The 26,505-nt window shown below is 45.5% G+C and overlaps 1 protein-coding gene and 1 long non-coding RNA gene across 5 annotated transcripts in view; one reads left to right on the top strand and one right to left on the bottom strand.

Annotated features, from left to right (window-relative positions):
* LOC142560454 (uncharacterized) overlaps window positions 1-26,200 on the top strand; it is a 58,603-nt gene extending 32,403 nt beyond the window's left edge. For all 3 annotated transcript variants that reach the window (XM_075672579.1, XM_075672578.1, XM_075672577.1), the window contains 4 exons: window positions 2,834-3,028; window positions 13,113-13,244; window positions 15,292-15,493; window positions 26,102-26,200. In XM_075672579.1, coding sequence (XP_075528694.1) covers window positions 2,834-3,028; window positions 13,113-13,244; window positions 15,292-15,493; window positions 26,102-26,133 — 561 coding nt within the window. In that variant the 3' untranslated portion in view covers window positions 26,134-26,200. The remainder of the gene's footprint in view (window positions 1-2,833; window positions 3,029-13,112; window positions 13,245-15,291; window positions 15,494-26,101) is intronic.
* LOC142560455 (uncharacterized) lies at window positions 16,764-22,105 on the bottom strand. 2 transcript variants are annotated; one of them, XR_012823374.1, is made up of 3 exons: window positions 21,719-22,105; window positions 20,833-20,959; window positions 16,764-18,485 (listed from the first exon to the last, which is right to left on the bottom strand). It is a non-coding gene; the product is annotated as an uncharacterized LOC142560455 (long non-coding RNA). The 2 variants fall into 2 exon arrangements; XR_012823373.1 differs by having other exon boundaries at window positions 20,846-20,959.
* Window positions 26,201-26,505: the final 305 nt, after the last annotated feature.

The raw sequence follows: 26,505 nt of genomic DNA, 5'->3' as shown, positions 1-26,505 counted from the left end.
TGACCTGTGCCAAGACACAAAACAGGACATATTCTCTTGTAATGACAGAAATACGCCGCGTGTGCGGCGTATTTCTACGATTGAAAAGGAAAGTCTGGTCCGTAAGCTCAATGCCTTTAATTTTATTGCTATATCTTTATTTTATTTTTAAATTTTACAACCAAGGCTGCCTCTTATGTCATGAAAAATGCGGGCTTATTATGCCATTCAGCTTTTTACTGCAGCAAAGGGACCGAAACATATTTATTAAGGCAAAAGCCTCAAGTGGCTCGTTCAGCGGCGCCTAGTCCAGCGATGCGAAAAATCAGTGATGCAAGGAGTATCATCATCAGGAATGGCTCATGCCCACGTAAGCAAGCAAAGATGCAATGGCTGAATGTGAATGAACCAACTAAAGAAAGGAGGAATGAAGGAGAAAATTATAAAACGAAAGAAGAAACGAAAGAAGGAAAGAAAGAGAGAACGAAAGATGGAACGAAAGACCCTTTAGGTAGTGCATTAGGTGCCCGCATGTGTCGTTCAGTTGTTCCACCTACAGCGCCATACGTTTACTACGCACTGCGGCTCGTTATGCCTTGCAAGAAGTCTGACCCCTCTGATCGCGTAATTTAACACATTACCACGTGTGCAGCAGGCTTTCGCCTTCACGTGTTGCAGGAGTGTAACATGCTGCCAAATTTTTTCACTTTCATGTTTCCTTTTATAGCTGCAAACGGTCGGGTGAGCTGCACTTGTCATTCAACAACTCGTGAGAGAAATTTATAGCGTTGAAACTCCTGGCGTTGTTTCCGGTTCTCTTTGGCGTAACATGCGACATCAAGCTTCATGTGACGGTTAAAAAAACCGAGAAAGGAAAGCCCTCCGGACCCGATGCTTGATTAAGAAAGGAACATTTTTATTTAAAGCTCTAAGGAATTGTCAATGTGGAATAAGCTTGCTCTACTCATGACCGGCCTTTGAAGTGACAACAGGTGATCAGTGTAGATGAAACTTTGCGAAGACCACTGAACTAGAACGACAACAACCTCGGTAGCAACCTTCTGGGCGTCGTATACATATATAACGTATGTAATATAATATATTGTGTGCATATAACATATACAAAATAGCGTAAACGTGCATAGCCATAAAGACACGTGAATTCGAATGGGTGTGCAGAATGACAGCAGGATTGTGAGACCTTGCGGAATCCCAACCCAATTTCCAGCGAATCTTTTTTTTTTGAGCTTTTAAATTAACAGCTTTAGTTGCCTGTAATTACACGATTTAAAACGTTGCCCGCATGCGGCCCGCCCATGTTAAACCTTGATCGCGCACATATAGCGTTTTTCAACCATTGTTAAGCAATTTTTCTTGTTAAAATGTCATTCATGCGCACATGTTTTACGGTTAAGTCGATTTTGGCGTATTGGCAGCGACCGCTGTCGTGATTTTGTAGTAAAGGCGACCATGTTTAGGTCATATTGATAGAAAAACACCAAGTTTACAATGGCAAATTTTCGTGTTATTAATACATAGGTCTGTCTTTATGTTTGGCGGGGTTGTCAGTGGAATTGTATTGGAACTTAATTTTGTCCTACATTACAGTGAATTGCTCTCTAGGCAAACCTATTTGCCCCTCACCTTTAATTTTATTTTCTGTTCTGAATGCAATTCTTGGTGTAGTTGTGGCATCATCTGTCTTCATATTAGGCGGAGTCGTCAGTGAACCTCTATTGGAGCTTAATTCTCTCTTGCACTGCATTGACTTTATGTGCTGCAAACCTAGTCATTCCTCCCCGCTTTAGTTTTCTTTAGTTTTCTTTTCTTTTCGAATGCCTGCAGCTGTTTCCCGCGTTAATGTTTGACGTTTGATCTAAGCATGCTGTCGCCCTCTGCAATATCACATTGACTATAGGATTAACACCAATTACGCATGTGAAATAATCAAAGCCATTGGGGGGGAGGGGGATATCACGGATAATGTTTCTAATATATCACCGTGGTCAGAATACACCCCGACTTCTTTTCAGCAAACTTAGTGTGCTTTTATTTGCTGCACTAAGGGAGGCATCTTTCGAACGAAGTGACATCTATTTATGACGAAGCAAGTTCTGGCTTCCACTGACTTCATTATAAAGAAATTTTGATGTATTTACATAATACTCGCGGTAACGCCTAAGTAAGCCACTGTGCAAACAAGTTGTGAGTCCATTCTGAATATAGCGTTCTTATTGCGGCCCCTATGACGTCATGACTGGCTCTATTAAGGAAAACAGAAGAAACGAAACCTTCGCGAATGTTTGATAATTTGAGGAGTGCATACATCAAAGACATCGAAGCGGTCTAAGAGAGTACTCAACCCTTCTGAAGTGCCAGGGGCCGTGCAATGTTTGCTGGCTTTTCTTTGCGATGAACCATTATCCATAGACATCACCTTGACGTTCTCACCGACACTTTGGTCATCAGCGACACGGCTGCTTCGGGCCTACTACGCAGACGGAGTTGCTAGACTACGCCGTCAGCAGTTGCCGCCGCGCAGCCGTACAAACTGCTATTTGCAAAGTGGAGCCGGTGAAACGCGTCGTGCGGCATGCGCAAGGTAGCACTCATTTCATAATCATTGCTAATTAGGTTTCAAAGCGAACATTCGGGACTCAGAAGCAGGTTGCGCTTCTGGCTGTTGACTGATTGACACTTGATTGCGGCCACGCCACCCTACGCATGGCTTCGTCAGCGCAAGAACGCGGATGTGGAGTTTGCCTTCAAACCTCGACACGTTGTCCGACAGTTAGCTACGTTTCCATCCGCAAAGTGTACAGTTGGCTTGCGTGCTCATTTCTTTGCTCTCCAGAATGACGCCGTGAGCACGGTTAAGCACCTGCAACGGAACGAGGGCCTCGACACCATGTACGCGGTGTCAGCGACGTTGGCGGGCCGTTGGTACAAGCCAAATGAGTCTGATAACTATAACCTTAAGCCGGGAAAGTACCACGTTGGGAAACCGTGCAAATTAGGAGACTACCCTCAGGTAGCGCACGTACAAGCGGTAAGTCACGTCTGCTATTACAATTCTTTCTTTTATTTCATAGAACGTTTTCACTAATAATAATAATAATATTTGGGGTTTTACGTGCCAAAACCACTTTCTGATCATGAGGCACGCCGTAGTGGAGGACTCCGGAAATTTTGACCACCTGGGGTTCTTTAACGTGCACCTAAATCTAAGCACACGGGTGTTTTCGCATTTCGCCCCCATCGAAATGCGGCCGCCGTGGCCGGGATTCGATCCCGCGACCTCGTGCTCAGCAGCCCAACACCATAGCCACTGAGCAACCACGGCGGGTGAACGTTTTCACCACGGTATAGTTGTGTGCGTACGCGCGTGCGTGGCGTGCCTGTCTCTACGTGCGTGCTTGCGTGCGCGTGCCGCCTGTCACGTTCTACGATGCTGGAGGAGCGCGCGACCCCGCCGCCTTGCAGAACGTTCTCGCCGCTGTGGCGTTTCTCAGTGGCGTTCTTTTATTCTTTTATAACTAATCTCATACTCGCGCAATCGTTGTCGCTACGTCATGCCGTTATCTCACTGTTGTCGTCAATCCATGCTTGTGGCGTCGTCGCCTTGCCGCAGTTATCACACACGCGCTCCGCCACATATAAAGTAAGAAGTGATGTCCGAAACACGACGTCCATGACTAGTTTCCAGCTCTTGCAATCGCCTCCGTCGCATGCAACAAGCAAAAGCATGGCCTTAGAGATTCGCTGCCGTTACCCACAGTGAGCCGTTGCTGGGGCGCGGATTTGGACACCTCCCATTGGCGACGGGCCGCCGTTGTGCGTCGCCACTAGAGCACTTGCGGACAGCGCCACTGTGGCGAAATTTCAAAATATGGGGTGTCGCGTAGCAGACGACGCGAAGATCATGGTATTGCCCATCCTCCTTCGTTGCGGCTTTCAGGGCCTTGTAAACTGGAAAATGTTTTTAGGACCACAAACTTGGGAAAGCGAATAAAGTTTGTAAACAGGGACGAGGTGCCTCAGAAAGGATGGCCCACGTTTCGATAGGAGGACCTACCTTCGTCAAGGGCGGCCTCGTCATCCTCGGCACGTTAGTTTTAAGGAAGGAAGGAAGGAAATCAACTTTATTCAGGTCCTGCAGGCCACGAGAGCTTCGGGCTCTCATGGAGTGGGCGTCTCCCACGACGGAACCGGAAGGTTGAGTTTCCTGGCGGCGTCGTGGACCTGCTGGACGGCCCAGAGTTGGGGAGCGAGTTCTTCGCTCCGGATTGCCTCTTCAAACTTGCGCTTGTCCTGTTCGTAGTTTACGTGAGCTTGCGAGCACGGCCAGAGTAAATGATAAACGTTAAGGGATGTATTGCAATTGGTGCAATAAGACTTGTCGTAGAGCTCAGGCATGTAATGGTGTAATCTGTTTTGAGTGGGGTATGTGTCTGTTTGTAGCATTCTGAGTGTAACTGCTTGAGCTCGAGTGAGCGTGTGGTGTGGCGTGCTATATTGTCTGCGTTGTAGGTAGTAGTGTTTAGTGACTTCGTTGTATGTAGTGGGCGCGTCCTTATTCTCCGAGTGGTCGGGTGAAGCCGCGCGGTCTGTAAGCGCGCGCGCAGCCTCGTGTGCCGCCTCGTTAAGGTTGGGGACGTCGCCGAGCTTTGGTCCTAAGTGTGCCGGGAACCAGTATATGAAGTGTTTCTTAATCTCTTTCTTTGAAACAATTTTGAGAGCCTGTGCGCAGACCGTGCCCTTCTGGAAAGCTCTGATAGCGGCTATGGAGTCGCTGTAGATATGGGAAAGATTGTCGTCGGTGAGCGCAACAGCGATCGCAACCTGTTCGGCCTGTTCAGGCTTCCTTGCAATTACCGTGGCTGCATATCTTGTGGATCCGCGGCCGTCCACAACCGCCACTGCGAAAGCTTTGTTTCCCGTGTATGCCGCCGCGTCCACAAAAGCTGAGCGTTCACGGTTCGCCAAGGCTTGGTTAAGAAGGAATTGTCCTCTCGCTTGTCGTCTGCCCCTGTTGTTTTCGGGGTGTACGTTTCTGGGTATAGGGTGGACCGTGATCCTGGCGCGTATGCCCCGTGGGAGGTCCGCAAAGTCTTTTTCTATGTGTCCTTGTGCAAAGCCTAGCTTCTCTAGGATCGTGCGCCCCGGAGGCGTCGTCGAAAGCCTAGCAAGCTGGGCGCGCTGCTGGGCTTCGGCAATTTCTTCCAGGGTGTTGTGCATGCCCAGGTGCCCCAGCTTCTCGTTGCTGGTGCTGGTTGGAATGCCGAGGGCTTGCTTGGTGACCTTTCTGATTTGGGCATTCAGTCTGTCTCTTTCGGATCGTGTCCAATTGAGCATTGCCGCAACGTATGCGAAGTGACAGGTGACGAACGCGTGTATGAGTTTGATGAGGTTATGTTCCTTGAGGCCCCTGTGTCTATTGGCAATTCTTCTGATGAGTCCAATAGCGTTGTTGGTTTTGGTGATGAGCTTCTGAACCGTAGAGGCATTGACGTCTTTAGTCTCTACGATCATACCCAGGACTCTGATTTTGTCGACGCACGGTATGGCGTGTCCCGAAGTGGTTCGTACGATAATTTCTTGATTATAGTCGAAGTCTGACGAGTATGGCCTGCGGCCTTTCTGCGTGGGTCTGCGTACGAGCAGCTCAGACTTGGTAGGCGAGCATCTGAGTCCTGTGGGAATGAGAAATTCTTCTATGGCGTTCACTGCTTCATGCAAAATGTCCTGCACCATGCCCGGGGTTCCTTTGGACACCCACATGGTGATGTCATCTGCGTATATGGTATGCTCGAGCCCGTGGATCTGCCCTAGTTTCTCAGCAAGTCCCGCCATGGCAAGGTTGAAAAGCATAGGGGAGATGACCGAGCCTTGGGGGGTGCCCCTGCTCCCCAGCGAGAGTGTCTCCGTGGAGAGGTCGGCAAATCGGAGCGTAGCCGTCCTGTTATCCAAGAATGACTTGACGTACGAGTGGAACCTAGCTCCGAGGTTGAGTTCGGAAATGGTGTCCACAATGTATTGGTGAGAGAGGTTATCGAACGCTTTCTCTAGATCCAACCCAAGAATGGCCTTGGCGTTTCTAATGGGGTCATCAATGATTTGGTGCTTGATTAAAATCATGGTGTCTTGAGTTGATAGACCGGGTCTAAATCCGATGAGGGTGTGTGGTAACAGCCCCTTGGTTTCGAGGAATCTGGAGATTCTGTTTTGAATGGCGTGTTCCGCCGCCTTACCCACGCACGACGTCAGTGATATGGGTCTGAGGTTCTCGACGCCCGAGGGCTTGTTGGGCTTTGGAATGAGAACCGTGGTGGCGTTCTTCCATTCCGGTGGGACCCTGCCGGAAGCCCAGACCTGATTGATTTGATCCGCTAGGAACTGGACGGAGTCTTCGTCCAAGTTACGAAGGGCCTTGTTACTAATACCGTCCGGACCTGGGGCCGATGTGCCATTCAAGTTTTGAAGGACGGTCCTGATTTCTTCCAGGGTGAAGGGTTCATCGAGGTCGGGGTTGTCCGCTCCCGTGTACGGGGAACCTGATGCCTCGGCCTCGTTTTCCTCGCTGCTCGAGAGTGGCATGTATCTTTCGGCAAGTCTTGCCATAAATTCCTGCTCGTTGGAGTTTTTGAGTTCGCGTTTCGCTATCTTGTCAGCCGCCTTGGTCTGGGAGCTCCTGGTTTGACCTTTGTTAAGAAGGTGTTTGAGTAGGTTCCAAGTTTTTCCATATGTCACGCTGCCATCGGCCCTTGCACATACTTCGTCCCATTGTTGGTTGGAGAGAACTACACAGTGGTGCTCAATGTCCTTGTTCAGTAGTGCAATCTTTTTCCTAAGTCTTCTATTGAGTCGCTGGGTACGCCATCTCTGCAGTATGGATCTTTTCGCTTCCAGCATGTGAGCGAGCTTAGCGTCCATCCCGATTGTCTGGGCATCTGTTTCTATTTCCTTGGTCGCGTTGCGGGCGTCCTCCTTTAGTTCTTGCGTCCACTGTTCTAGTGTAGCGGGCTTGTCGGTACGTTCCTTTCTTATCTGTCTAAACGCATCCCAATCCGTGTATCTCCACTTTCGTAGTGGTTTCAAGGCGATTGCTATTGACGTTTCCACAATGTAATGGTCGCTGCCGAGGTCTTCGCCGGTATTATGCCAGGTGGCCCCCTCGGTGTTGAGAACGAACGTGAGGTCTGGGGTGGTGTCCCTCGAGACCGAGTTGCCCATCCTGGTAGGGTAGAGCGCGGACGTGATAAGGTTGAGGCCCATCTCTTCCGCATCGCTGGCCAGATTTCTGCCTTTGGCGATGGTGATGCCGTAGCCCCATTCTACGTTTGGGGCGTTGAAATCTCCGGCAATAATCAGTGGGTTGTCCCCGGCTTTGTCCCTGGCCTTCTTCAACAGTCTTCTGAAACTTTGCGTTCTGTGGTTCGGGCTGCTGTACGTGTTAAGTGCTAGTATGCTCTTAGCCTTCTTGCTTTTGGGAAAGACTTCGATGAACAAGTGCTCGCATTTGCTGTCCGGATTACTTCTGTCAATTTCGGCCCACGCGAGCCTGTTACTGACAAACGTCGCTACGCCGCTGCAGGCTTTTGTTGGTGGAACGGCAATTGTTTCATATCCCGGAAGTGTGGGTGTGTCGGTGTTGGTCTCTTGAATGAGTATGATGTCCGGCTTGTCTGTAGCGTGTCTGATGTGCTGATGTGTCTGATGTGCAGTGACGTCACGTGCGGTTGTCGGCGGCGGTTGTTTATAAAGGGAGAGACTTCAGAGATAATGAGCGCTGTCGCCTTAACGTCTGTGAGCGTGGCTCCCAAAACGAGGGGACAAGAGCGGGAGAGTGGGAAGGCGGGGAGAAAACAAAAGAAAAAAAGGAGAGAAAGAACGGGGGGGGGACACCAACAGGGAAAAAAAGGAAATAAAGGGGGGGGGGCATGGGAGGGCGCTGAGAAAGCGAGAGGTTGGGGAGCATTCAGGGATGTCGTTGGCAGCATGTTCTCGTGGCTTTAGAAGAGCCGGTCAGGCGGTCAGTGCGCGAGGAACACAAAAGGCAAAAAAAAAAGAAACGTGAGTTGAAAGAGTGACTTTGGTAGCATAGCAGCAATGCGTCGAGTAATTTTGAAGTAGTTAAGATGGCGACAAGGAGTCTGGGGTGCAATGTATGAGGTAACTGGAAGGCAGCGGCATGGTCTTTCAAGAGACGTTAGCCCCAGTAGCTCAACGTAGGTGTCGTTACAGCCGTATACAGAAATGACGATACCCTATGTGGCTGAGGCGCCGGAAAAGGTATACTGACGTCTGGGACTTTGGAATGTGTTGATGAGGGTGTTTCAAAAAACAAATAATAAAATACAGACGAAAAAACGAAAGAGAGAGGGCGGCACCGAAACCGGAATAAGAAGTAGGAGGGGGCAGGCGTACATGGGAAAAGGGGGTCGTATAGTTGATCTAAGCGTAAAAACATAAAAGAGTATATTAAAATAAAAAAGGAAAACAAATTCGAAATGGAGGAATTGGTGAGGTTAATAATTAAGGTTAGCTGCTGGCATAATGTGTTTTGTGCCTCGGTTGATGATATGAGAATTTCAGGTTTAAATTACCGATTTTAAAGCTGCCACGTGCCGAATTAAGTCCCGTCGGGTGTGGGCAATTAAACTTGTGTATGCGGTATGATTCCGTATATTTCCTTTCGCCAGGTGGACGAAAATTTTTCACGAACAACGCACCAGACAACGGGACGACACCACTTAGAGCCCAATCCACTTGGACTCCCGAACCAGAACAAGCCATAGAACCTGACATATACCTTAAAACTGTCAGTAAAGAAATTATAAGCCAATCCAAGACATCTAAGCGACCTAAAAACATAACTGCGTCGGAGAGTCCTATCATTTCAAAAAGTTGCCGGAATGACAATGTTGTTAAGGAAGCAAATAAGGGTGGAAGTACAGTTATTTGGCCCGTAGAAAAATACAAGCACGAGGCTTTTTCTTTTCCTCTTGGTGTCCCCCCCCCCCCGTTTTTTTCTCTCCTTTTATTTTCTCCCCGCCTTCCCACTATCCCGTTCTTGTCCCCTCCTGTTGGGAACCACGCTCACAGACGTCAGGCGACAGCGCTCATTATCTCTGAAGTCTCTCCCTTTATAACCAACCGCCACCGACAACCGCAAGTGACGTCACTGCACTAAGCCTTTAAAAATAACATGCCGAGGATGACGAGGCCGCCTTTGACGAAGATAGGCCCACCTATTGAAACATTCGCCAGCCTTTCTAAGGCACCTTATCCCTGTTTACAAACTTTATACCACAGTGTGCTATTCCATCTGTAAGCCCCTTTCTTGATTCTGGGAAAGGTAAGTTATTTATATGAGGCAGGGCATGTCCATGATCTTCGTGAACGACATAAAGAAAACCCCATCACCATTATTGGTAAGCGTGTTCCACAGACGAAGCTCGCGGAGCCGAGCTACGATGTAGTCCCGGAAATACGCATCCCCAGCGCTGTGCGTTTATTTACATTTTACGACGTTATGCGTATATAGGAACATATTCTTGCAGTTCGCCAATGCAAGGTGCGCGAAATCAGTAAAATATTCCTAGAAAGCCGGGGTCGAGGGCCACTGTGAACACGCCGCTTCTGAAGGCTTTACAATTGATGAAAAGTCATCTACAGGCAGAAATCGGAGCTGGAAGCCGAAAGCAGAAAGGTTTAACCGAAATGCAAAAGGCTCTCCGCACTCGGTGATGGTACGCTGGCACGGTATTCCACACGAACATACTTACGGTGATTCACTGTTGTGCAGCTTTAACCAGGTGCTTAGCTTTATTTTCAACGAAGCCCCGGAAAATAGGTTAGACGCAATCGGGAACATTTATCAAGTGTACGTCGAGAGGATCGCTTAATATAGTGTTGCGGGCACGTCCGACGTACTCGTGGAGTAGATACACGTCAAATAAATGCGCAGAAAGATTAACACAAAGCCACATTTCGCAAGGTAGAGCGCTAATTTCGCAATGAAATTTTGATAGTCTCCCTAGAATTGGATCAATGAATGAACTCGGCTCTGGCAACTTGTGCAGCCACTAAGAATTTTAAGATTTAGCTATGACCTGTTGTGCTTAGCGTGATAAGCATCAGTATGCTCAGGCGATGATGGTGTCGCAAATTCTGATAGTCTTTTATTTAACAAAGTCACACAAAGGATTCAATCAGCCGATTGTTGAAATGACAAAATAAACAGTTATTCTTCAGGACTATTCATGATACACGCATAGACTGCCACCACCAATGTGCCAATAAGCAGATGTAAAAATAGCGAAGAGGAATAAATGTACTTAAACGAATTGCGACTGTGGAACGGATGTACATGGCTCTTCGGTGGTTGTGAAGACTCAGTGCTTGCTGTGACCTTGCCAAATGAAAGTGTCGAAAAAGGTTTCTGTCACGACAGACAACCAGCAACTGCTCGAGCAGCAATAACAAAAATTAAAAATAACTACAAAATGAAAAGGACATCAGCGGGTTTCGAACCCCAGTGCTCCTGCGTACGAACGAGTCGGAAGATTCTACCCATAAGCTAAATAAGCACGCCTGTAGCCACGGGCTGTATTTGTCCTACGAAACTGCGACTTCCGATTCTTAAAGCACCTCTCGTACGATTTTTGTTCATTTTGGCGTTTGCGAAGACCAGGCTTTGCGCATTCTGGGAATCTTCAACTCTCACCGTTTATTTATAACGTATTTAATGCTTACAGTCACTTGCAAGCGCCTCTTTCGTCAGAAAAGAGAGCATTCAGCCGCGCTGAAATCGATTGCCATTGAAGCCAACGCTACTATTCATACATTCTCTCATGATTTGGCAGTGATCTGCCTGCCTTATTCGCTATTTTAAGTAGCCGAAGCAGCAACAAAGTATACGTTTCTACGGACAATCGCCGAGTATGCGGTTAAATGTGCGCAGAAGTGCTACATTTCGCACGACACCATATATTACACACATGCACTACAAATAACGAAGTTTTCATTAACAGTTTGCTTAGTGACATAATTTTGTGGCGCATTTTCTCTTACGAAGAGTTTAGAGAGAACTGCGTATAAGTGACAAAGCAAGCGATACAAGTTTCATATCTGTTTCTAAGAGAAGCTGAAGGCCACGAGTGATCAACTGTTAGGCCAAAATTTGCGCCTTTCAGCTGCGTGTTTGTTGACGTCTCAGTAAATGCTCGGATCGGAGTTTAGGCTTCGACATACTTGTAACTACGAAATGTACTAGCACCGGCTGCAACACGGATGGTTCGCCCCTCTTCACTGAAGCAAATCGCCAGCACTTTTATGCGTCACCACAGTGCATAACTGTAATATGGCGAGGACAACGCGAAAACGCATGCGAACAAATATCAATAAAAGTGTTGCGACTGCCGCCAGCGAGGCTTTAAAGCTTTTAGAATAGACGCCTGCACAATATTTCGCGTTGTGCCATCATTTCCGTGAACCACGTGGAAATTTTTAGCTATGGACGACTACGTATACGTTTACTCTGCGGTACAACTGCACAAGTGACCAGTTTAAAACTCATTTTGCCGTTGTAGTGATGGGGCAGAACTACACTATCAAAACGGTAAGCCATTAACTTTTTATTGGGCAAGCTCTTTCCTAGAAGAGCAAGGAACACTCAACGCACAATAGCGACGAGCATAATCGCCGGCCGTCGAAATCTTATCTGTACGGGTCAAGGACGCGTATAACTCATCGTACAACCCAGCCTAATTGCTGTTGTTTGGGGGCGTTCCGGAATGTACGCCGCAATTCGATAAGGTTGGCACTACTACACAACACCCGCGGCAACGTTAAAAAACGTTCCGTTATTTGTTATTCGGCAGAAGATGTGCAGAAGGAGATTGGCAATGTAACGTATCAATATCGTGGCGGTTCCTCCACAAGAAACTTGACGATCAAAACAATCCAGCCAATTAGTTTGGAGGCTTCTTGTACACAGTCGGAAAAATTATGAGATCGTAGCTGGGTCTGCACGACTTATCATACTTGCGATTACCGACGACAGTGGCGGCCATATAAATGTGTGGGAGCACGGGTATCCCAGTCACCAGTGTCGTCGCACCTGAAAAAGCGTGAAGCAAAGTAAGCTTAAAGATAGAATCTGCGTGGCGATCGCTAATCCTTACTAAACGATATAACCTCTAGGGCTGGACGTGTGCGCTTACCTCTGCCTACGAACCAAGTGGATCTGCGTTTGGTGCGGCGCTCAAGAAAGTGGGCCCGCGCTGAGAATCTGCAGAAATGCGCCGGTTCGGGCGCCTTTGCGGTGTTTGCAGCGGTCTTCACACAACATACGACGCAACGAAATTGCGTGGACTTGGTGCGTGCGACACAAATCGCGTGCGACACAAATGAAACGACGAAAACACGCCGCGCAAAGCGGTGAAGCAGCCTTCGGGCCATGCGGTAGTCACCCGAGGCTATTCCGCGGTTCCACGAGATGTCGCCACCTGTTCAGCTGTCCGGAGCTAATATCTCATTTTTCACTAAAGCCCCTTAAACTTCGTAAAGTAGCGGCACACTTGGAAAAATGCCGCCTGCTCATCGCGCTCTCTGGCCGAGGCCGACGCCGCGTCGCTATTGGCTTAATAGCATCACGTGGGCCCTCGCGCCGTGCTTCAGCGCCACTTTTGCTCGAGAAGCGTCTACGGAGTGGCGAGGAGAGCATGTTGGCACCGTTGCTACGCTCGAGCAGTGTAGGCGGCGCCACGGTTGAGGAAGGAGTGTGAAAGAGAGCAGAAACGAGGAGGAGGGAGGGCGGAGGAGGAGAGTGTCGCTACTTTACGATGCTTGAGGGTTTTTTTTTTCACGGACCTGTTGCGCCATCTAGTACCACTTTACGAAACCTGAAACCAGGTTAGATAGCCAACAAACCTGCAAAAGCTGTGCATAAGAGTCCCGCGGGCGGACTGCGTGGGATCTGTGCAATTTTAGTTTTCTCTCCTTTCTTTCTTTTAATATTGTGCAATAAAATAAAATAAATCAGACTGTAGTGTAGTAGGCGTCGAGCGACAATTCTCAGTACGTTCGCTCTGCCTTAGTGGCCTTTCTCCCTCTCCACTCTCTTCCAGGTGTGCGGAAACACAAGTTTTAATTACACAAATACCTTCGAGTACAGGGATCGTTATGCTTGCGGATACGCCTATGACAAGGATCAAGGATTCACGGTATCCTTCGAGACAAAGGACTCACTCAAAATAAAGGTGAGCGTCCAATGCCGCGCTATCGACGACCCTCCGGCATCCTCGCATTCCTACCGCGCACCGTACTGCTAATAAAAATCGCAACATATCTTCATGCAATGCTAAGAAATTTACACCTTTAAAGGTTAATGAGGGTGTAAATTATTTCACAGTGTACTATGGTAACACTAGACACATACACAAAAAGAAAAAAAAGCAGCTGGCTTATGCAACTTTGAAAAATGACAGCCTATTTTCCTGAAAGGTGGTTTTTAAGTACGTAAGCATTCGCCTGCCTTACCGATGAGGAAACTTGTCCCGTCCGTCCTTTCGTCACGTCAGACGCTCGCTATGGCCTCCAGCAGCGAGCGAATCGACCTTGGTGCTGGCCCTGGCTTCAAGGCGAACTAAGCGCCGAGAACACAGCGCACACGAAGCTATTAGCACTCGGCGCACTCTTTCCTCATGGCAGATAGCTTTCAAGATAGGGCCCACGAAATATCGTGGGCTCCGAAATATCGGACCCCAAATTTTAATTTTCGTTCGCGTGATTACGAGTGCAAGAGAGTGAGGATCGGTGCAAAGCTCCTCCCTGATGTGACGTAGCTTGCGGCGTTCAGTCTGACAACAGGGCGGAGGCATAGCCAAAGATGACAACTGTTCCCCTTTGCGTACTTTGCAGGGTCGCGCGCGCCGTCAATATCTACAGACGGCTCATGCCTTCGTGCGCGCTGTGTTTCGCCGCTCTTGCATTAAGGGTAGACCGCACGAAGGTCACTTCGCTCGCTGCTGCTGCCGCGTTGCTGACACCATCATTTTGACATCAAGTGTCATGTGTTCATGTTCTCGTGCGTGCTGGCACCATACACTTGTTGAGTCACTTAGCAAGTGAATGTTTCCAAGTTTATACGGCCGGTAAAACTACAATACTTCGTATAGCTGTGCACTAATCTTTAAAAAAACAGTTTGTGCCGCTTTCCGGCACAAATCTCAAAACATGTGACCTTTCGACAGCCAATTAGTGAGTCAACATGGCGAACAATGGCGGCCGTGCAGCCGCCATGCGTGTCGAGAATAGAGCCCATTTGTTCTATCTCAACAAAAAAGTGCTCGAAAAAGAGGTAGACGAGAAAGAAACGACAAACCCCCGGTTCTCTCTTATTTGAAAGCGAGAAAAGATGATGGCCCGAACTGTAGCAGGCGCACCACTGTTCTCGTTTCATTTGACGCCGACGACATGCATGGTTTCACTGCACTGTGCGATAATATACTTCTCCAACTACCGCGGTCATGTGCTAATTGTGGCCACGTTCTCCCTGCAAACTTCTTAATCTCATCCGCCCGCCTAACTTTCTGCCGCCCCCTGCATCGCTTCCCTTCTCTTGGAATCCAGTCCGTATCCCTAAATGATCAACCATTCCCAATGCGCGCTTGGATGTGAAAGCTGTGGGCATGGTCATGCTTCTTTCTTTTTATGTGAATTCTAAAATTATAGGGTTTTACGTGCCAAAACCACTTTCTGATTATGAGGCACGCCGTAGTGGGGGACTCTGGAAATTTTGACCACCTGGGGGGGGGGGGGGGGGGCGGGCATATCGCGCAGTGCGGTGAAACCAAATCGGATGTGCGCGCCTGCCAATGGCACACTCTTAAACAAAATCACACCGTTTGGGTGGTACCTTGCCACACAACGATAATCATATGTCTTGTCCCCATTTCCTTTCTTTAACGCTGCGAGCCCGGTACTTCCAAGCCACGAACGGCATGCGCGTTATCCGCATGCCCTACCATTCTCGACAGGAAAGTAGCGAGCGTAGCGTTTTCAAGAAAGGAAACGCAAGCAAGACAGATGGCGATTATTGTTGTGTGGCAGATATACACCCCAAAGGGTGTGCATTTGTTTAAGGATGTAATAATGACTGGACGGCGCGCGCTGCAGCTTCCGTTATTCTTCGGCCACGCGATCCGCTGTTCGCGTTTCGTTTGACGCCGAATGGCGTACCTCATGTTGTAAAGTGACGCCTTTTGAGCTCAATGACTATTTGTGTCCTTACGCGCCCGCTCGCAGTTCTGCTACGTTTTCGACAACAACACGGACCTGCTGGTCGGGGTCGCCGCCTACGACGTGAACTACGACGCCGCCCCCAAGAACTGCACGTCATTCGAGGGGCCCCCCTGGTCGCGGCTGCTTGTTATCGACAAGATTCGCAAGATTCTCAACGTTACTGGCTCGTACGCACCGGGGGTATTTTACACAAACTGCAGGGCCGGTACGTCCGTTGCGTGTACTATGCCCCTTTGATCATGCCTCTCTCAGCTATAGCATTGTATGCACATATGCCCTGTTCTTTTGTTGCTATAAAACAATTTAGGCTGTAATTGATCCATCTATTTCATCTTGCACTGTAAGCCACTTCCCTCTGTATGCCTCATGGCACTGAGGGAAGACAAATACAGTGAATAAACATGAATTGAATAAATTAACGCATCGAGAACGCTACATATTGCTTGCGTGCCTCTAAGCTAATAATCTCGATGCACGTAAGTTCTGCTTACCTATTGAACCTATACAGTATGAGATTAGGAAAATTACGCGTACAGTAAGTAGAGCGGTCTGAAAGTAAGTGCATAGTAAGTAGACAGAGAGTAGATAAGTTCCAAAGTAGCCGGAACATTTTTTACAGATGCGTTTCACTTATTTATTGAAAGCAAGGTGAAGCGATATTGTCACGTGGTTAGTGACGTTAAAGAATACAGTAGCAACACCGTGAAATAGTAAACTAGCTTTTATTGGGCGAACCTGTGCCCACAAAACAGGCTACACTTAATGCACAGCGAGAGCGGCGAACACAGTCGGCGATCGTCGAAAATCTGCTCAGCAGGTCAAGCGCGTCGGCTTTTATAGATCAGTCGTCGAATGTTCCACCCTTAGAAAAATGTTTAATGTGTTTTTTTAGAAAGTCTTTTGAATGTTCTCTATAGAACTCTATTGTGTTTATTTTGATTGCCTATAGAATTTTCCTATAGAGTTTCAAAAGTTATTTGGCCACCGCATTCTTATAGGAACTCTAAAGACGCATTTCTATAGAACACTTCTATCGAGTTGCTTTAAAGATGCTAAAGACAAATTTCTATAGAATATTTCTATCGAGTTTCTTTAGAGATGCTAAAGACAAATTTCTATAGAATATTTCTATCGAGTTTCTTTAGAGATGCTAAAGACAAATTTCTATAGAATATTTCTATCGAGTTTTTTTAGAGATGCTAAAGGCAAATTTCTATAGAATATTTCTATCGAGTTGCTTTAGAGATGCTAAAGGCAAATTTCTATAGAATATTTCTATCGAGTTGCTTTAGAGACGCTAAAGACAAAATTCTATAGAATATTTCTATGCAGTTGCTTTCGAGTACCTACAAGCAAATGCCTATAAAAGCTAGGCCGATATGTGTAAAGAACTTGCAATTTGCCAAAGTTCTACTGTAGGCAATAAGGACTACAGTAAATGCAGTGGCAAAATAATTGGTGCTACAACCACAAAGTATTCAGTTTGAAATGTTTATTGCACTTCAGACTAGATACATACTTCATATATGTGACATACACGCTTCAGACTAGAACTTGCAACACACAAACTGTAGCTGCCAACATGCTTCTCAGGTCAAGCTGGTGGTGCAAACACGCGAAACATGAGGTAAAAGAATCAGTGGCAGACTTGATTACAGTTGACACCTGGCAATAACAGGCTTGACTAGGACAAGAAACCATACCATTAAAACTGAAAAAGGAGTGCCTGTTCCAGCAGTGCACATTGAACGGTTGGATACTAAAGCCTGAAAATAGACAGATATGAATGTGCACTGCAATGTTGTGTCAGCCTGACGAAACGACACAGCATTTTAGTTTGTTTAAGTGCAAAAATAACACTGGCAGTCGCTGCGAAAATGTGGCAAATAATGGCTTTCACAGATAAGTACACCATATACCGAAACCACACAGCATATTAGTCTATGTTTATGTGTAAAATTAGCACTAGCAGGCCCTGCAAAAATGTGGCAAACAGTGGTTTTCATAGAGCAGTACAGCATATATCGTACAAAGTTTAAAAGCTTGTATTTCGTTGTAAGGGAAACAATTTTGAGATCAGAGCCAATATTCTAATTAGGGTGAGAAATACAAACCAGACCGACACACGCAATGACTAAAAAAGATTTAGCTCAGGAGCTCCTATGTAATGCACATAAACAGTAAAAGAGTTTTTCTCGGCAACTATGGAATCAAATTTGATGAGGTTTGATACATTTAAAAATCTTTAAATCATAGTTTTACATTAAAACCATCAGTATTTATTAAAATTTGCTGAAAATAGCAAAACTTGAAGGAAAAGGACTGAGTTTGCAACGGTAAAAAAATAAAGAACAACTAGCACAAGTTCGTTAATTCTGTAAATTTTCCTACTCAAATACATCCAAAATACAGAAAAACTTTTGAGACAACCACAGCACTAATTTGAAATTTGTGGCATTTGAGAATTCAACTTGTTGCAGGAAGAACTATTTGGCAGGTTTAAGAAAAATAACACCACGAAGCTTACTAATCCCCGTCTCTGTGCCAGAAAGAGATATCACAGTTCTGCAGACTCCATCTGCTATGTCTAAAGTCAACAAACTCTATATATGAATTTACAGCTTACATGAAATTGTTGCAATGTTTGAGAGTTTTGCACATCTACTCATAAATTAGTGATTGTATATTAGAGCAGCATATGGTATCTCTAATTTGCCAGATTAAATTATGGTATTAGGTCCAACAGAAATGTGATCTCATTTTTTAGTTATGAGTAAGATTTGTTAACCTTACTGCTCTGTTTCTTCAAAATTTGCAGTTTTCATGAATTCGTATCAAAACAGACTAGTTGTCTGAAAATGTTTTATCATGGTACTGTGCTACGTGAATTATGCTTTTTCAAATAACATGTTTACTTTGATGCAATGATATTTCTTTATTTTATCTGATTCCTTGCTGAAAAACTGCACAGTATTCACGATATGAAAAAATAAATATTAAGTGAATAAGTAAAATAAATATTGCGGTTTGTCTTATCATTCCACCACCAGCATGACCTGTATGGAGCTTTGGCTACTGCTCACATGTTGCAAGTTCATTCTTACATGATCACCTGCTATTTCAGTTCCCAGGAAAGGAGCGAGGAAAGGCTAGTTTTTGGCCTCATTTGGTCCGTCTAGTAACAGCGACGCTGGAGCCTGGAAAATACAATTGAAGTTAATTTTCAAGAGGTGTAATGAACATTCAGCCATAATGTATTAGCAGACACAAACACGCCACAAATATCTATATAGTTGTAGCATTATGCTAAGTTTCATTTCAGTATTTCAGAAAAAAATTATAACAGAAAAGTGGCAGAACACCCCACCTCCCCACCACTCTGCCAAACAGCGGCAGTTCTTTTGAGAATCATTTTTGACAATATCTTTACTTTCCCAAGATACTGTGACATCAGCACTGGGCCAATGTGCCTGGCAGTAGAATATCATTGCTGATGACAAAAAGCATCTCCAAACGACAACAGCCTAGTCACACATTAATCTCATCTTGCAATGACAACACATTCCCCATTTATAAGATAAGCAAGCAGGAACACCCATGAGCTAAGAGTCCTATACAGATGTCACACTGTGCATAGGAAACAAATTTTTTGAAAAGAAGGGAATGACCTACTGGCTTCTATTGCTGAGCGGTAGACAAAATTAATATTCCATCCGCTGTTAGCCATAGTTGGTATGCTATGCTAAATTTCTCACATGGAGCTTGAGCAATCATGATGATGCATGTAAGTATCCATTGTATGGGGAACAATAATGTTTTAAGTTGTTTTCGCAAATTATGATGGATAACTGCCAATTAGTGGTATTTGGAACACAGTCTCAGCGTCACTGTCAGATATAATGGACACAGTATATTCGTGCTTTTTGAGTTATTGAAACAATAAGTTTCTAATCTAATACAGGTATGTACACTGATATGTATCCTAAACGCAATGATAAGACTTCCCAATTGCAATTGAAAAGTTAATTCAGTTTTAATTAAAAAGGGTCCTTCTTGCAACATGGCATGTGAAAAACAGAAAACAAAAATTATACTAATTATGTCTCTTTGAAAATTGATTGCATAACTGCTCTGTAGGTCAAGCAGAAAATTTAACAAGAAATAACGTGCCTAAAACTAGTTGCAACAAACAAATTTGTTCCTACGAAGGTTGCAGACAATTCAGTAAACAGATTGTGACCCGGTCTTTTTATGTGGCATTCCTCAGCGAATTTGTTGGTCAATTGGTTGCCGCAGCTGAACAAAACAGATGAACAGTCTAAATCTGGCGTGCAGCCCCAGTCCCATCGGTGCATGGTCAAGTGGGACGTACATACTGATCCGGGGAGTGAATTATGGTGCTGTCTTAGGCACGTGTTGAGGCACCGGCCAATCTGCTGCATGTACATTTGACCAAATATACACATGATCACAAGAATAGACTACACTACCTCTGACAGACACAAGACAAATTTAGTGGTATCTAAGCAAGCCTTTCTTGTTGGGGTGCCTATATGCACAGCAGTGTGCAAGAGAATTGAGAAAGGCAAGCAGGCAAGGGAGGCTTGCTCGGGGAAAGATACCACCAAAATTGGCGTGTGTGTCACAAGCAGCGTACTGTATCCCTTTCACATGTGGTCAAGTGTACATCGGGCAAACTGGCCGGTATCGTATGTGTATAAGAGACCACCATATTTCATTCAAAAGACCAGTATGGTCATCCAACTTGACCGTACATTTCCACAACGGGGCTTCGTGTTGGATTACAATCGTTCATCTGTTTTCATCCACTGTAAAAATTGACAAGTGAAATCGATGAGGCATACCACATATATAGTAAGACATGTGGGTGAGCCGCCATTTTTAATGCAACAAACAAAAAAAGGCATCCTGTGTAGGTCACAAGGTATCCATATCAGTCTGTGCCTATGTACTACTGAAGTAAATGCAGCATAGTAAATACTGACCATCATAGTAATTTTCAAGAAATTAAAGCTCACCAAATGTGTATTTCGCAGTGGCTGTTACTAAGGGAACAGAGAAGTAACTGTAAAGATATCAATGATAAACAAAGGTGTGCACACTACGTGCTTAGACCTGTGACATATTTAGTCCACTACACTTCGAATTCCTACATGCACAGAAAACTGCACGAGATTGTAGCACAAACAGAAAAAAAATTATGCAAATAAGGGGTACAGCATAGGAAATAGTTTTCAAAGAATAAAACCACAATAAAAAGTCATAAATACACTAAGTACAAAGCAAAAATTATATTTAACTTGCAGGTAAGCAACTTACGCAAAAGAAATACTAAACATCGGGAAAGGTTAGGTATAGTTTTATACAGAACACAATAATGTGGGCATAATGGCTATGCACACAAATAGGTAGCAAGTTCAATAAGGTTGCATAAATATTCAGTCTCTTTAGTAAGCTGCAGTATGGAATGTGTTGACAAAATTCACCATGAATGACACCAAGCCCCCTTTTTGGAACACATACATTTCATACACACCTGACATGACCGTCCAGATCACACGCCATGCTGCTGCAGCCATATATCCACAGGGTCTGCATTTCTGGGGGCTCCTCGATCTTGTAGTTTATGTTGTGGGTCACGGCCTCGCCACTACAAAATGAGGTCTATGTTAGCTTATAGCAGTGGCACAATAAAGCTGTGATATCGTGAAAACATGCAATCAGCACCTAAAAGGGTCATGAAAACAATGTCTGCACTAATGTGGAAAGAGAGCAAATGCTTGAAATTATCGAATGTCATGACAATAGGGACCTCTACATCAAATAAAGTTTTGGACGCGCCGCAGCAGCAGATTACAATCTAATCTTAATGTTTTTTTCCATTACTTAGTATAGGCAACGTTCCCCTGTCATGTTTAGTTAAGTCAGTTATGTCAACACATCTTGTCTTGGAAATAAAGCTGTACTAGTAGCAAGCTGTGATTGGCTTACATTTTTTCCCTAGAACTGTTCGTTAGCCAAAAACCTCGTAAGCAGAGATTGTGCACAACGTCGAAGCATTTATAAGTGAGGAAACGTCATTGAAGAAAGAATCGATGAAGAGGTAGACGGGTCGTTACTATGCAACTTTAGCAGACAGGCGGGAGCTCACGCACAGCTGCACAAGGTGAACACGATTTCCGAAACTTTTCTCAGCGGAAGCAAACGCTTATCAGGATTATCAATTCCGCACTGTGGCAATAGAGTTGCGTACACAATTTTTACAACCAGTGCGTAGCAAGTATCAGCACAGGGTTCACTGTTGACGTGGGTGTTCCACTTGCTACGTTCGCAAGGCACTCTATACACACACGGGAAGCACACACAACACGGATGAACGCACGTGTAGTTGGCGAGCACGATTGCTTACCGTTTCAACAGTACGGCGAGGTCGAAAGGCGCTCTCCAAGTTTCCAGTGATGCGTCTGCGATCCGCTGGGTAGTGGACGAGCTGAGGCACGCTAATAATACGCATTACTTCTTTGCGCCGTCCACCAAGCTTTCCACGACAACCAGCGGAGACAAAGGGAACGCACTCCACGGCATGAAAATCGTTGGTCCACATTTAGCTGGCGCGCCACGCATACGGCGTGCTTACAGCGAGACTCAAGCCATCTTCTGGCACTTTCGTGCTCGCGAACTACGTCTCATTTCATTACAGCAAACCTAATAACACACGATCAAACAAACACATCGATGCAGCTCGCACAACAACCGTTGAAGACGGAGCAATTACAACACGCCGTATCTTCGTATTCTACCTGTCGCGTTGAATACGAAAATACCGACGCTGCCAGCGCCGTCTGTATAATAGTGCGGCTGTTGTGGCCTCCGTGATTCGTACAATAATACCCACTACAGCAGGTTTTGTGCCGTTTTGGGCCGAACTACATACATATGTTGCTAGACAAGAAGAAACATTGACATGCTCATATTGTGTGCTATAGTTTAGGGCAGAAATAAATTACATGCAGTATTCTTGCTTTTGAATCGTTTATGCCACATGTAGTCAGCAAAAAGCATGGCCTTCAAGATCTGGACAATTTACCCTGCGTAAGCTATTGCTGGGGTGTGATTTTAACGATTTCAACCTCGGTCACTGGCCTTAAAACCCTAACTGACTTTATGCGCAGCCGTTACCTGCACTACATGCGTCCTCACTTCGTTTCTCATTGAAGTAACTTCCTGCTGTCGTTTAAATGTAGCCCAGAAATTGTCCACACAACCTCGGAGGTACATATGTGCAGTGTGTGATGTTTCCGTGCGCTTGTGTCCGTCGCACAGCAACATAATTTATATACGATGATTTTTAATTTTACCCGTGAGGCACAGGTTACGCTTATGTGTTCCCTATCTTGCTTTCGTGGCGATGTGCTTATCATGCGCGGATCGCGCTCATGTGGTCCGTGACTTTTCAAGATTCCTTGAAAAAAAAAAATCGTTTCTGCAGCGTGCATTTGTCGCATTTGAATGGTGTGTGCCAGAAATGTGCGGCGGCGTTCGATGTGTTTCCGCCCCAAGTGCTGCAGTCACTGCATGCCAGCAAATAGATATGACGCGATTGCTAAGGCGCAGTTTTGCTTAGTGTTTCTTGGTATACATCTTTGTGATTTACCTGCATATGCGATATAAACCACAATGCGCGCTTCCGTTATATTTCTTTGGTTTTCCTAATTTAGATTAGTGTGATGTTTGCCTTCGTCAATGAGTGTCTTTTTAACGATGCTCTTACTTCATAGTAAACAACCTCGGAAATGCCGATTGCAAGAACCAGCGTCTTCCAGTGCCTTCCAGTGTGAAATCAGCGCGTTGTTATTTTTTTTTTTTTTTAAGCACTGGATCTCACTGGGTACGCTGGCGCTCGCTGGGACTCACTCGAGACCAGTGAGAACGCTGGATAAGAGCTGGGCAATGCTGGGTCACACTGGAAGAGACGGTCGCATTGGAAACTGCGCTTTGTGTTTGTGCCGCGCTGGCTCCAGTACGCAAGGACGAGCGCTGCTGAATATTAAATGCTTTATACAATTTGATCACTTCATACTAGTCTCTTGTCCTAAATAACGCTATATCTTAGGGTCATAGAACTATTTCGTGTCGCAGCATGGAATAAAGGTGCGTGAGCTGCCTTGTTTATTCCTGCACATGTGACAATGAAAATAACTTTCGTTTTTTGCATTTTGCCTTTTGACAAGGCGGATAGCTAAATTCTTGAACGAAAGCATGCAAACGCAGAGGACGCCGCTTTTTTAGTAGTTCGCACGTAACATATGATAGGGAGTTATCGCCATTGTCGCAGTGTTGTGGAGTGGACATGAAATCCAGAAGTCGTTCAGACGCGCTCGAACAGACCCCGAGTTCGAAGCCTACCGCTGCTTGATATTATCGCACCGATAACAAGGCTGAGGCGATTCGTGCGCTTCCACTTTCCCTATTGTACTAAAAAGAGTTCTGAGGCTCAAATACACACATCTTAGCTTTCGCCAGCTGCCCGCGCCGAGATCAGTCCCCACCGAAGCTTAGGCATAGCGTATCCGCCGAGTCCGTCTGCACGCTATCGGCGCGTCTAACCTCAAGAATCAAGGAGTCTAACAAGGATAAATTACTTTATATTTCAGATTTCGCATCGGTGCTTTTAAATAAACAATTTTTTCATGTCTACAGTGCCAGCACAAGAAGTGAGGAGCGCCGATGTGACGCGTCATAAACGCAGGTATATGTGCTGTCGCCGAAGGCTCCCAGCACTAGCCTGCGCTTCTCTGACGAATATATATGACTAGACAGACGTGTAGACTGAAAGACATCACTGAACTAAGAAAACATAGCATACCCCTCGCGTGAAGAACAAGAAACGGCTATCGAAATCGGCAGTAACAGCCCATTCATGCAGCGTCCCGGGTCGGTGGTTCATTTAGGACTTTTTTCGAAGTTAAAATACCAATCGCAAGTGAAAGTCGATGTTATGGCACTTCCGAGCACACTATTGAATACGGAAAGCAAATTTTTCTTTGTGGTACAGGCGTGAGTTTTAGTTGCTGGGCGATAGCGCATCTACCACGTCTGTGCAAGACTTCTCTCTGTGAAACTAAAGGTGCTTCTCGATTTTGGTATGCTAAATTATCCGCCTGTGGTCGTATGCTGGCGTGGCGTAGCAGTAGTGATCCGGGCTGGGGATCTGCAGGTGCGACGATCGAATCCTGGTCAGAGCACTTCTGTTTTTACATGTTCTTTCTTTCGTTTTTCATTGCACTAAAACGCTCTCTGTTGCTTTCTCTATTCAAAAAATACATACGGTGTCTAGGCACCGGGTATTTAACGCGCTAGAGCTGTTTTTCGCACCAGTAACCAGCGCTTCCCAGTACGCCGCGCTTGCCCAGCGCCTCATGCATCCAGCGCGCGGCACTGGACCCATAATCCGGCGATGCACTGGATACTGGGTACTGTTTATAGAGTGAAAATATAGAGCCGTTCTTAGACAGGCCGCACTTTAGCTTCTTTAATGTCCTATAAACGTTCCTTTATAGAACTCAGTACATATGCCATATGATGGCACATTTTTAGAACGGGAATGGAGAGCCAGTCTAGAGACAGGCAGCATTAGAAGTTCCGAAAACGTTCTATAAATTTTTCTATAGAATTTGGTGCATAAGATGTCAACACGACCTCTATAGAATTATTATGGTGGATGTAGAGCCATTCTATAGACAGGCCGCATTAGAAGTTCTGAAAAGGTTCTATAAACATTTTTTCTGTAGAATTTGGCACATAAGATGTTAATACGACCTCTATAGAACGTTTCTGAAAACGTTCAATAAAAATTTTTCTATAGAATTTGGTACATAAAATGTCAATACGACCTCTATAGAACATTTATGGAGGGTGAATGGAGAGTCGGTCTATAGACAAGCCGCATTAGAAGTGTTAAAAACTTTCTATAGACATTATTTTATAGAATATTGTACATATGATGACAATAAACCCTCTATAGACTGCTTATAGAGCGTGAATGGGGAGTCAGTCTATAGAAAAGCCGCATTAGAAGTGTTAAAAACTTTCTATAGACATTATTTTATAGAATTTAGTACATATGATATCAATACACTCTCTATAGAACATTTATAGAGAACGAATGGAGAGCCATTCTATAGACAGGTCGCGTTAGAAGTTTTAAAGACATTCTATAAAAATTACTTTATAGAATTCAGTACATAGGACGTCAATACACCCTCTATTGCACATCTATTGTGTGTGAAATGACTTGTTTCTATAGAAAGGTTTCTATAGACTTCTTATAGAGATTCTATGCAGACGACTCTATAGATCGCGAGTTCCTATAGAGTCCCTTTTGACTCCATAGGAACTCATTAGGAGTTCTAAAGGAACTCTAAATCCATTTTCATAAGGGCAGAGTAATCGCTGGGACCCACATGTCTTCCACAAAGTTCTATGCCATTCGCGTGGCGCATACATTCAATCAGAATACACAAGGTTCGGCGACAACAGACAGCGAATAGAAGCATCGATAACATTCTAGAAACTTCCGATAAATTTAGACGCGTCCTGCGCTGAGCGATAACATTTCGTGGACGGTAAAAGCGCTCACCCGTAAAAGATAAACCAGTTCACGTGTCAATATTAAGAGTGGAAGGGGACTTCTTTGTTTTTCTTGTTTTTACCTTAGAGGCGTACGTCTCTGCTTGTGTGGCTGCTGAGAAAAAGCAGTGACTAATCTGGGTTCTTCTGCATTTTTCTGCAGCACTCGAGAACCGAAGACGACCAGGAAGGTAGCTGCTCCGTGGTCGTTTCCACCCGTGCCGCGTCTCCCAGGCTCCGTTCAACTTATCAATAAAACAATTACTGCTTGAAGCAATTTGTGTAGCATATATATATGTATGTGTGTGTGAGAGAGGGTGTGTGCGTGTGCGTGTGTGCGTGAGAGAGAGGGTGTGTGCGTGTGTGCGTGTGCGTGTGCGTGTGTGTGTGTGTGTGTGTGTGTGTGTGAGAGGGTGTGTGCGTGTGTGCGTGTGCGTGTGTGCGTGTGTGCGTGTGCGTGTGTGTGTGTGTGTGTGTGTGTGTGTGTGTGTGAGAGAGAGAGGGTGTGTGCGTGTGTGCGTGTGCGTGTGTGTGTGTGTGTGTGTGTGTGTGAGAGAGGGTGTGTGC

This window comes from Dermacentor variabilis, chromosome 10 (assembly GCF_050947875.1).
Source record: "Dermacentor variabilis isolate Ectoservices chromosome 10, ASM5094787v1, whole genome shotgun sequence".
Lineage (NCBI taxonomy): Eukaryota > Metazoa > Arthropoda > Arachnida > Ixodida > Ixodidae > Dermacentor > Dermacentor variabilis.
Note: the sequence above shows the minus strand (reverse complement) of the source record. Positions and strands in the feature narration are given on the sequence as shown.